We start from the raw sequence: 12761 nt of genomic DNA on the forward strand, positions 1-12761 counted from the left end.
GACAGAAAGAAAAGTGATGTTTTCTGTATTGGTATGTAATGGTTACTTTTAAATCTCACCTTGTTGCATTCTAGAATCACCTGGAAAGAGCCTAAATGACAGATTGCCCAGATCCAGTTGGTCCGTAGGCATGTCTGTGGGAAGTTATTTTGATTGTTAGCTGATATGGGAGGAACAAGGGCATTCTGCATGCATCATTCCTTAGGCAGGTGGTCCTGAAGTGTAAAGGACAAGAGAAAGTGGCCTGAAAGTTAATAGCAGAAGCAGGCAGTGTGGGAGCATTCATTTCTCTCCACTCTTGACTACAGTTATGATTAGCTTATTGAATTCCTATCTTGACTTCCCCTCAGTGATTGACTGTGACCTGGAACTTATTTGTAAGCCAATTGAACCTTCCCTCTCTTAATTCCCTTTGGTCAGTGTTTTATCATAAGAACACAAGTGGAATTAGAACATAGAGAAGTATGAAATCATTGAAGGGTCTTTGTTTGGACTGATGAATCATGTTTGGAACCAAAGGTGGTGCTTACGCAACATGATGGATATATAAACATCATGAGATTATGTATTTAAACCACCTGTAGGATCATTCTTGATCCCACTCTACCCTTGTAAGGACAGCTTCTGGCAAGTCCATAGCAAGGGGGATGCTATTGCTTTAACATGAGTCTAGCCTTGACGAGGCCTTGTTCTTCAGCACAGGACTGCCCCACTGCATCCTCATCAACAGAGAATGTCTCTTAAGAGAATGATTATGGAGGAGAGCTTGTATTAGATGCCTTTAGAGTGGCTCCTGGTCCTACCTGTGTCTCTTGATTATCACATTTTCCTCAGCTGTTTTTAAGCCACCGATATGATCTGTCATGGTTTGCATTTACAATGTCTTCCACAGGCTCATGCTTTGGGATTTCCCCCCCAGCTGGTAGTACTCCTTTGAAAGTCTATGGAATCTGTAGGGCGTATGGCCTAGCTGACAGGAGGAGATCAGGAGATGCCAGCCTTAGACACTGATGTCTGATCCTTGCTTCTGGTTCCTCTATGTGCTTTCAGGTCCACTGTAAAGTGAAGAGCCCTTGCTACATACCACAATGTTGTGAATTCCTCCATGTCTGTGTTGAGGACAGATTCCGTCTTCAGATCCCAAACATTTCCTTGTTCCTTTCCTAGTAGTTTTCTTTTCCATGGACCTTTCTTTTCTTCTCTTCTTTCTGAAATTGTGCTGCTCTTTGGTTCTGCTAAAATGTTTTCTCTTTAAAACTCTATTGCTTTTTTAAACATTATTCATATGATAGATACAATGGAACCTTATTAATAAAGTATTAAATATTTTTCTTTATATTTTATTGTTCAGGTTATTTGGGTTTTCATGTTTGTGTTCAAATCTCTTAAATTTCAAACTTATAGGATGAAATTAAAAATTTGAAAAAAGTACTAGAAAATTTTGATCATATTAAAGTTATTATCCTAAGAGTTTTCAGTATTTCTTTATTTTTGTATAATAGTTATGATCATGGAAACTCCAGGACTCATCAAAGCTAAGTGCCCAGTGAAGGGAATGTGAGTCCGATGGCTGTTTACACTACCCAGTGATAAACAGCCCATGCTCGCTTCCAGAAAAGGTAGAGAAGAAAAATGTTCTAAGACAAAGATCCCTGAAAATGATTTCAACAGGTACTTAGAAAGCACTTTTCCCTACATGATCCACAAATTAAGAAAATATTTTAAAAACTGTAAAGAGGTGCATTTTTGTTACAATTTAAAAATAAATTTATTCTCTAGTCCTTTCTAAAAACAAAACAAAACAACAACAAAAAAACCAAAAACCCCAAAACTCTATTGCTACCCCTGACTTGTGTCTGTACATCTGTCCTTCATTCTTTCTCAAAGCTCCTAAAGGTTAGTGTTTCTGCATCTCCCCCGCAGGCCAAGCACTGTCTAGAAAACACAGAGTAGATATGCTACCCCACTGTGGATGAGGATGAGTGACAACAAAATAGCAGCTTTCTTTGTACTCTTTGGCTACTGGAGATCATTACATCCAGTCTCCCAAGGGCATGCAACCCGGTCAACTAGAGACTGCTAGTCATATACCAGGAACCCCTTCAATCATCAACAATGCTAAAGTGTTTTAGAAGAATATTGCAAATGTAAAGCCTGCTTGCTTAAATCATCCCCTTTCAGAATGAAAAAAAAAAAATCACAAGAAGAAAGACCAAAACACTCCATAGATTGGTTTCCTGGTCTTTTGAATGTAATTAGGTACTGACTAAACATGGCCATGTAGACGAAACTTCCGAAGCACCATTTTCTTGGAGTGCAGTTCGATGCTGGGTAAGTGTGCTTGGAGGGACTGTTTGCAGTAAAAGTCTGTCTGGTAGTACACTGTTGACAAAGGTTAATATCAGAAATGGATTTAAAAAAAAATCTGCATTCTTTCTATTCTTTGGGTCTCTTTAACTTGTGTTGCCACAGCAAGATTTCTGTGCCAGAAGTAATATTCATCCCGTCGTCCTCAGATAGCTATATTTCCTGCTGCAAAGAATCATAATCCAGGCTTTGCAAAGTAAGGAAGTTAAGGAAACTGGTTGGCTTTTGGGAGATGTATACTTTACCTCCCTAGCCCAGGGAAGGCCACTCTGGAGGAAAGAGAAAATTCACAAGCTTCCTGTACATATGCTCACTGGAAATAGTCTCAGACCCACCTTATGAGGGAAGGATCTTCCTAAAGGAGCGATGTCCTTCTCAGCCTAGTGTGCAGTTTTCTTGAAATTTTTCCTTGTAGGTCTGCATGAACTGCAACATGTACGATGTTTATTATCATCCCTGATCTCTATTTAGTAGGTGCTCTGTCCAGATCTGAGCATCAAAATTGTCTCCAGATCATACCTGGTATCCTTTGGAGGGAGGAATCAGAATCACATACAAATTGAGAACAATTTGTGGATAAAAAGGAGCTGAGTTGAGGAAGCCTAGCAGGTAGGGCAGGCAGCAGATGGAAAGGCATGGGAGAAGGAAACAGCACATCCTTCATAAGCCTGGGCATTAACCTCCTTGAGCCCCAGTACCTTTCTGTGTTAAATGTAGTCTCATAGATGAGTCATAAAGTGTGTGTGGATTAGGGTCTGTGAAAGTGTCAGTAGGTATCAAGATAGTCACCCAGTGATTTCTTCTTTCCTAAGCTCTGACTTAGCTATTTTGTTTGGTTCTTCTGACTTCTACTGCTGCTATTTATCCTTCTTAGATTACTTCAAAGCCTTCTGGGTCCTCTGCTTCAACTCCATTCTGTGATCTGTACTTAACACTCACCTCTATCAGTACTCCAATGTAAAGGCTTAGGACATCCTAAAAACTGTACTATGCAGCACTCTGGCAGGGAGTCGTGGCTACTGAACTCTGGAAATGTGCCATTGATGTAAATAAACAAAAAGCAGATATAAAGGGAATGTGTGGAAATTAGTTCATATTGTATATTAAAATATCAAGTTTTCAATATACTTGCTGAGGTGAAGATAATACAATTACAATTTTCTCCTTTTTACCTTTACTCCCTCTACCCCACACACCTTTTAAAGGGACTGTAGGAAAGAGAGTCGGTTTTACAAGAGAAGTTGTGTCTCTTCCCAGGAAGAAACATTTTATGATATTAAATATTGAGATGTAGGTGTCGTTGCTCCACAGACCATACATTGCAGACACTAGTGCATGGCTTAGAGCATGGCTAATCCTAAGTCCTACATATATTTTCTGGGTTACACATAGTGTCATGATGATTTGTAGTTTGTAAAATGTGTAGTAATAGAAAAACAACAGTAACTAAGAAGGACTGAATAGTTACAACACTACATTATAGTATACACTTTGTGGATATGGTCTCTCTCTGCTTTTGTTCTGTTTTCATCTTTCTTCTCATGTGAGGTAGTATGATGCCTATGTAATGAGATAAAATGAAGTGAGTGACAGTATTGTGACAGAGTAATAGGCTACGACTTAAGGATTATTCACACAAAAGCAATGTGTTACTAGGGAAATCAGGGTCCCTTCTTTGAATTTTTGTCTCCTTAAATAAGAAAATTTAAAAAATGAGCCAGTAGGAAGGTAGAGGGCCATCTTATTAAAATTTGGAGAAAACAACATGGCAGGCAAGGTGTAAATTTCAGCAGCCTCCAGGACGAGGGTTATGGAGAAGAGGAAGAGACAAAGTCATGTCTTTTTGAGTCGCCTGCAGTCAATAGAGGTCAGTAACCAGCTGCATGATAAAAGGTGGGTACCTTCATAGAAATAGAGGAAAAAAGCTCCAAAATGTTAGGGAAAATGTGCTTTAGAAAGAGATACAGAGGAAAAGAAAAGGGAAATGAGTTTTTTCCTGAATTAGTCCTTAGAATGCAGGCTGACCTAGCAGAGCTGCATGGCCTTGGCTCTGTCAGTGACTGCACCAAGGCTAGGGTCTTGGGAAGAAACTCACATATTCTTTTAGGGGGTTGATTTATCCTCCCCACCTCCTTAGCTTGGCAGTCTTTCTGTGGGATGATTCCTTAGCCTGATAATTGACAGGCCTAACTGGATTAACTTTTAAAGAATATTTTTTAAGTGTGTGTATGTTTGTGTGTGTGTAGGTTTGTGCACATTCATGTGAGTGTAGGTACCTGTGGAATTTAGAAGTGTGTGTTGAATCTCCTGGAGATGAAGTCATAGCTGGTTATTTGCCACTGAAAGTGGATGCTTGCAATTTCACTGAAAGAGCAGTATACAACTGCTTAGCCCTTAACTAGACTAACTAAGGATTAGACAGTGGTGTGAATTATGATAATATTGGGGCAAATCTGAAAGTCCTGGCTCTATCCATTCTTTGTTTGTTTTGAGACAGGGTTTCTCTGTGTAACTTTGGCTATCCTGGACTTGCTTTGTAGACCAGGTTAGTCTTGGACTCACAGAGATCTACATGCCTCTGCCTTCCAAATGCTGGGATTAAAGGCATGTACCACCACGCTTGGCTTGGATTCCATTCTTTTAACCAAGAGGAAATAGCTTTTCTTTAATGGGCCTTAGCAGAACCTTGATTTCCCTGGTGTCCTTCAATAATATGGTAGCATTACCAGGTAAAGATTGGAGAGCTCAACATCATTGAGGGCTTGGGATTGGGAAATAGACATAATCCATTAACATCATCAGTACACAAAGATCCAGTTCCAAAGCTGTTCATGAAAAGAGATTAATGCCTGGAATGAAATTTCATTATTTCCATCACACGCTCATGTTCCAGGCAGAAATTTTGAGCAGAGAACCAGAGCCTCCTTCTGGCATCCCTGCTCTAGCAGAGCATTCCTGAGACTGTTGCTTTCAGGTTTCCTGCCTACGTTGCCTAACTAGTTTTTGTCTCCTATCTTCATTGCTAAGAGAATCCTTACTTGACTAACAGAGAACTGGATTTCACAGCAGGATCAAGATAAACTAAGATGGAGGGAAATGGCCCTGAATGGCTGTTACAACATAAGGAACAGCCAGGTTTCCGTACTTATTCTAGGCATACTGTATGCACGTTTAGGCTGAGGACTATCTTCAGGAGGAGATGTTATAGGCTGTAATGTACATGTGATTGCATACTTAGTATGAAGTGTGTTCTTCCCTTCAGGCAAAGATGAGAGAAAATGACCAAAACAAACTTTGCTGCTGATTTCCCATGCTCCAGAGGATATCCACAGGGCTCATCATTGCTGGGAGGGCCTGCTTGAGGAACTGTGCAGATTTTGATTCATGTATTACAAATCTGGTTGGCAGACTTCTGTTTTTAAAAGACACATTTAAGGAATATTAGACCAAGTAAAAGATGTGTGTCTAAGGGCACATTTTGATATATGCTCAGCAAGTGTCATAAGTCCACAGGCTTTGTACTGGCAAGTTCATGTCAACTTTATACAAGCTAACTTCATCTCAGGAGGAAATCCCAATTAAGAAAGTCTACCCATAATATTAGACTGTAAGTAAACCTGTAGGGCATTTCCTTACTACTTGATGTAGGAGGGCCTTGCCTGTTGTGACTTGGCCATTTCTGGGCTGGTGGTACTGGGTTCTGTAAGAAAGTAGGCTGATCAAGGCATAACAAGAAATCCAGTAAGTAGCATCCCGCCATAAGATCCTGGCTCTACATTCTTTACCTGTTTGAGTTCCTGCCCTGACTGAGACAGAGACAAAGCTTACTTTGTAGAGCAAGTTAGCCTCTGATTTAGAGATCTGCTTGCCGCTGCCTCCTGAGTTCTGGGATTAAAGACTTGTGCCACCATATCCAGCCCTGTATCTTACTTTTATTCCTTCTCACGAGTTGGAAGCTTGGCTGTGTCTTGCCCTGAGGTAGCCATTATTCCATTTAGAATCGTCCTTTTCTTTAAACTTTTCCCTGGTGCTCCTTTTCTCCTCAAACTGTACATTTTGTGTTTTTCCTTGTTCAGCTTGCTTATTTTCATTATAGATTAGCATAAGCATGGCCACTAATGTCTACAAGACAGTCAATACTAGGCTGTCTGGAAATCTCTGCCAAAGCTGCTAATCCAAAAACTTTTCAATTTAGATTCAAGCTTCCCCCTACTCCTCAGACAAGAACGTAAAGCAGCCACATTCTTTGTAAAAATATCACAAGAATGGAATTTAGATCACATACTAATATTTCCCCCTCTGAAACCTCTTGAGCTAGGTCCCCACTGTTCAAATAGCCCAGCCCCGTTGTCTTCCATGCTTCTGCCAGACTGCCCCATTAAGCCCAGCTTAAAGCATTCAACTGCTTCCCTAATCCAAAATCACACAGCATACATTTCTCCAAACCGAAGCACAATCAGGCCAAATGCAACAATAGCCAGTCCCTGGTACCAACCTCTGTCTTTGTCAGTGTCCTATTTCTGTGAAGGGACACCATGACCACAACAACTCTTGTAATGGAAAGCATTTATTTTGAGCTAGCTTACTGTTCAGAGGTTTAGTCCATTATTGGCATGATGAGATGCATGGCAGCACCCAGGCTGACAGAGTGCTGGAGAGGTAGCTGAGAGTTCTATATTAGGACCAGCATGCAGCAGGAAGAGAGGGACACTGTGTGTTTGTATATATGCATACAAACATGCATACATACATATATACATGCATATTATATGCTAAGATGAAATATCTACTCCATCCTTGTCGACCTTGTTTCTCTTCTTTTAAGCCATCACTACTGTTTTCTAGTCTAAGAATCAGTTATCCCAGTCCAAGTGGTTAATTCTTGTCCATTCTCAATACATTTTCATTGTTTCTATCTTTTCTGGATCTACCATAGTGGGGAACTATGCAGAGTCCCAGTTGAGATATTTTTACCTTCTCAGTTGAGCACAGACCAGTTTCAACAAGTTGTGTTGTGATCTAACTAATCTTTTCGTCTTGTGCCCTATTTACGTGTGCCTTAGGTGCCTTTCATGATTCTCTCTATGAGGAACACAGGAGCTGCATGCCATGTTGACCACAAATGGCTCAGCTGCTGCTTTTTTCTTTCCTTCATCAGTGGGCCATATAAATTGAAATTGTCACATTTTGGGGGATCATGTTCTTTAATTGGTCACTATGTTCTTTGAAGTTAGCCTATGTCTTAGCTTTGTTATCATGCTTCGATAGTTCTTTGTTTATAGTAGATTCTAGCTAAGTATTCTTTTAAGTGGGTGTATGTGTGTGTGTTGTGTGACAGAGAACTTCCCTTATAGACCTCATCATTTATTTAAGTGTCTCAGTTTTGACAGATACAAGATTATAGCCTTATCTGTCATCTCTTGGGAAAAAAGGTGAGCATGGGCCAGGGAATCTATTTTTAGGATCTATGAGTTTTTTTTCCCCAGTTTGCCTCCGTCTGCTTGCTCATCATGATGAGATTTAGCTCTTTCTCTTTTCTTTTTCCTTCCAGAAAATATTATGAGGGATGCTGAGGACTTCAAGTTTTGCACAAAGACACCACGCTGGAATTAGAGATTGTCATTTCTGAGAGGATGCTGGGAATCTGCAGAGGGAGACGGAAATTCCTGGCTGCTTCTTTGACTCTGCTCTGTATACCAGCCATCACGTGGATTTACTTGTTTGCTGGAAGCTTTGAAGGTAAGAACAAAAGCCAAGTGGAAGCAAAATTGGGAGGTCAAGGGAACAAGGCTGTTACAGAGGCCTAGAAACAGGCTGGAGGCCATAGTGTTCCTTGTGTAAAAATTTGCGTTTGTATTGCTTGTTATAAGAAATGACTTCTAGCATCACATAGTCAGTTGAAGGAAGTAAGAAAGGTGACGAATGAAAGAAAAACTAGACTGAAACTAAAATAGAAGTTTCTGCAGTGTCAGGGGGGTAGGTAGACAATTGGCTGAAGCCTGTTTAGTCACATGGTCTTGGTGTAAAAACAGGAGGAGGATGAAGCTTTGTGAATGGCTTTGCTTTCCCGAAGCCAGATATTGCATTTATTGATCCCTCTAGTCATTTGTTTGTTCACACATTGAATCTTTTCTTGCTGGTTGACATCCTCAGTAAACCTAGTGCTGAGAATACAAAAATAACAGATCTAGACATACACTGTCTCCTGTAGGAGACAGACAGGTTAACAAATCATTGCCACAGTGGTGTGTGCTGGGGGAGAAGTTTGTGGGAGCTGTCAGGCTATGGCTGGGGATGAAAGATGATCTGTCACAGTGACAAGAGAGCCTGGGGATGGGGCATAGGAATGGCCTTCCCTGAACAAATAAAAGCAAATGATTATTGCTCCCATTTTGCAGGAATGAATGGGAAAGTAAAACCTCATGATTTTTTCAGCCAACAGTTTTCTTGATTGTTAGTGATTGTTTCTCAGATTCAGGTAGGGAGGCAATGGTGATGTAGATGTTTAGACTTTCTTTTTTAATTTGCCCCACACTTGAATTAGAAAAAAAATATCATGCATGACAGTCTGTCTCAACAAAGCCACTACCGTGCTTTTGAACATTTCCTTTGTGCATAATTTTATCGACAGCTCAAGGCTACCTTTTAATTAGGAGCTTGGCTCTATGTTTGAAGCTTGGGTTAGCGAGGCTGAGTATAAAGATGACAGAGCTATCCACTTGCTGAACAGGGGTGATTGGTTTTTATTTAAATAATTATTTTATTATTTTTAATTTATGTGGAAGTGTGTGTATCTGCATATGAGTGTGTGCATATGAGTACAGATGCCCAAGTAGGCCAGAGGTGCCAGATTTCCCTGGAGTTGGAGTTGCCGATCCTTGTGAGCTGCCTGATGTGGGCTGCTGGGAACTGAACTTGGGTCCTCTGAAAGAGTAGCAAGTGCTCTTCACAGATGAGCATCTGTCTGAACTCCAGAATGGGGGTAATTTTAGGTCACTAGCCCATGGCAAGACCACAGTGTCACAACCCTTTCACTGTCCCCTTCATCTTAGCCACAACCCTGGACTGGTGGGAGATTTTCATTTAAACAGCTCTGGCAGTGAGTGACTCCTTTCTGCAGTGAGGTCATAGGGAAACTGGTGAGTTGATGTGATCCTGGCAATGCGAGGATGAAAGTTTCTCAGCTGAGTCAAAGTGAAAGGGGCCCTAGAGAAGAAGCAGAGATATCCAGGGCTAGTTCAGTTCCAGAAGTGAAAAGAAGACTAGGCATAGAGTATGTGCTTGATGTCCCAGTATTCTGGAGCCTGAGGCAGAAGAACTTGGGGTTCTAGCCTAGTGCAGCTTAACATAATGGTACCACTACAAAACCAAACCCTACCACAAACCATAGAGCAGAGGAGAGCAGAGCACAGTGCAGCACAGCACAGCACAGAACAACATAGCACATAGAAGCACAACAAACCAAATCGAAGAAAAATAATAATGAATGGCAAAACAGGCATTTGGTAATATAGCAAATCTATTTGTAATAGTAAATAATCTGCAGGGGGTTAGGATAGGAAGGAGAGTTGAGGTAGATATGATCATGGCACATTGTATATGTATATGAATTTTCAAAAGAATTAGAAAAAGTATTTTAAAATTAGCACAATAATGTTAACAAGACAATGATGACATTGACTATATCAACAGCAGGTATTATTACAATATCTGTGCCATACATTGTACAGAATTTTCTTTTTAAACAACAACTTACCTATAATTCAGTGAATGTCCTTGTTCTAAAGGTGGGAAGCATGCAAGATAAAAACTTTGTTGAGTTGGCCAAGACCTCCAAGCCAGTCAGGAGTTCAGGGTTTTATTCTGATACTACACTGTAGACTAGGACTTCAGGCAGGTATTGTAGTTTAGCAAGGAATTTTACTAGTTACCACATGATCTTTATACAATGATGTTTTAGAATTTTGTTTCTGTTTTTAAAAATGTATTCTTTGTTTTGTACATGTATAGAATTATTGTCTTATTGTCTACTCATCTCCACCAACCCCCATTTCCTCTTACCAAGTCCTCATCCCACTTTTGTATCTTTTTGTTGTTGTTGTTTTGTTTTGTTTTCACAGACTGATTTTAACCAGCAATGCCGTGAGCATGGGTAAAAGGCTCTGCACTGGAGCATGAATAACTTACCAGAGCCTGCTTCAGTGACACTAATGATTTCCTCTCCTCTAAGAGCTTTCATCTGTCATTAGCTACACTCCATGGTGGCCACATGAGCCCCTCCCCAATCTGTGAATGAATTTACTGATTCGGTCTTGTGTGGTCTCTGTGTAGATGGTTGTAGCTGTTATGCATTCATGAGTGTCAAGCCCATAAGACTGCTGTTCATGGCCCTTCTTTCTATTCTTCAGCTGTTTTGTTCTTTCCAATTCCTCTTTCATGGGATTCATTGAGCCTTGTAGGAGATGAAATTGGTGTTCTACTTAAAGATGAGCGCTCAATAGTCACTTGTTCTCGCTACCTTTACCACCTGTGAATCTGGGCCTTAACTGCCATTCATTTGTACTACTGCATCCCTTTCTTGTTAAGTTGGTACTGTGGCATGCAAGTTCTAACACTGGGGAACACTACTATTAGAATTTTTATCTGTGCTCAATATTACAAATCCATCTGAATTGATTTTGGAATAAAAAATAATTTATTAACAACATGGTTTAGTGATTACCAACTTCACAAGATCAAGAATCACCTAGGGGACAAGCCCCTTGCCATGTCTATGAGGGAGTTCCTCTTAATGTGGGTGGCACCATCCAGAAGTCTGGAGTCTTAGGATGAATTTAAAAAAAAAAAAAAAGCCGAACACCAGCACTCATCTCTTTGCTGTTATGCAGTGTGACCAGCTAGCTGCCTTTAACTTCTGCTGCCATATCTCCCTCCTACGATGGATCTAAGTAAACTGATCTGTGTTAAACTGTTTTTTCCTTAGGTTATTTTTGTCACATGTTTAACCACAGTAACAAGATAAGTAACTAATATAAGTAGTTAATACAGTGGGATTCAAGACAGTCTTTGCTGCAGGCAGGCTTGGCTCAAGTTGCTAGATGATGTTTGTGTGGCTAGGTTTTTGTCCATTTGTTTGGTTAACTTCTCTGCAGATAGCTCTTCCTAGATGGAGGACATTTAGGGCTTGCATCTTATACTTCTTTTCTTCCTAATTACAGAGCAGTGCATCTCACTGGATTACTTATGGTTATTTGCCTTGAAACCACAACACACAAAACACAATCACTGTAGTCAGAGGCTAGGGAAGAATTTGGTGCTTTGTAGTTTCCCTCGAACCCTATAATATATTTTTTCTCGTCACAGACTGGTAAGGAAAACATCCTCTAATGGCAATGAGGAGATCTAGGTTGTAGGAAGCTTGTAGCTATCTGTAGTTATGATTTGGTACCAGCTTAAAGACCCATTAGAAGCATCAAAAAAACCTGGTCAGTCCATAGCTGATTAACAGCCTAGAATCCTTAACAGAATGATTTTCAAGACTGTTTAGGAAATTATGAGAAATGTCAGGATAAAGGTAATATTTAGGTAGTGGCTGGGTGCTATAGCTATCATCATAGTACTTAAGAATAAACTTAAATCTCTGACTCAAAAAACTGCATTCGCTGGGTGCTAAGTGACATGAGCACAGTAGCAAAAATGTCTAGGCAGATGATAATGACTGTGTATGGATATGCACTTTCGTAGCACTAGTTGGTCTGTGGCATTTATTTCTAGGCTTTCCACTGTAAAAAATAGTCTATAAGAGAAGGCAGCATGGTTAGGAAGACACAGGTGAATGACATTGTTAGCTCAAGTTGGTTCTATAAGAAGCAGCGGAAGGAGTTGGAATGTTTACCCTAGAGGCACAGAGGCTCAAAGGATCAGATTCAGCAGTCAGGGCTGTCACTGGGACACAAAATAAGGGCAGCTCTTGTGGCTCCTAACTTTGGCCAGAGATGTGGCCAGATGTCAGGTGTCAAACCCCTCATAATGAAGATTGCTCTGTGTATGGCTGTAAAGAGCTGTCCAGGAAGGCTGTCAAATGCTCCTAGGAGAGATGTGGAAGCCAAAGTTTATTCTAAGATAGTGGTGATCATCTAAGATGAACTTTCTGACCTGGCAGTGAGACCTCTAGACTCTGGAGGAAGCTGAATGGCCACCAGGAGTCAAAAATCACCTTTCCATGGTGGATGCTATCTGTTGCTGCAGATACCAGTGGGTTCTGTGCATACATATGTTCTTCTCTCAGTTAGTGCTCCCTACACCCCACTGACTGATACCCTTAAGGCTTTAGCTTTGTAGTAGGCAGTGTCATAGATAACATGCTGCATGGATTTGTGGAAGTATGATTCATA

The 12761-nt window shown here is 40.5% G+C and overlaps 1 protein-coding gene across 6 annotated transcripts in view; it reads left to right on the forward strand.

Annotated features, from left to right (window-relative positions):
* The window catches only part of LARGE1 (LARGE xylosyl- and glucuronyltransferase 1), a 303751-nt gene that overhangs the window by 133282 nt on the left and 157708 nt on the right, over positions 1-12761 (forward strand). For 5 of the 6 annotated variants that reach the window (XM_084755864.1, XM_084755865.1, XM_084755863.1 and 2 more), the window contains one exon: positions 7919-8106. In XM_084755864.1, coding sequence (XP_084611990.1) covers positions 8001-8106 — 106 coding nt within the window. In that variant the 5' untranslated portion in view covers positions 7919-8000. Of the gene's footprint in view, positions 1-7918; positions 8107-12761 lie in introns of those variants that run through there. The other variant, XM_084755868.1, reaches the window with a different exon arrangement.

The sequence above is a fragment of the Acomys minous genome, assembly GCF_964271855.1.
Source record: "Acomys minous genome assembly, chromosome: 14".
Taxonomy (NCBI): domain Eukaryota; kingdom Metazoa; phylum Chordata; class Mammalia; order Rodentia; family Muridae; genus Acomys; species Acomys minous.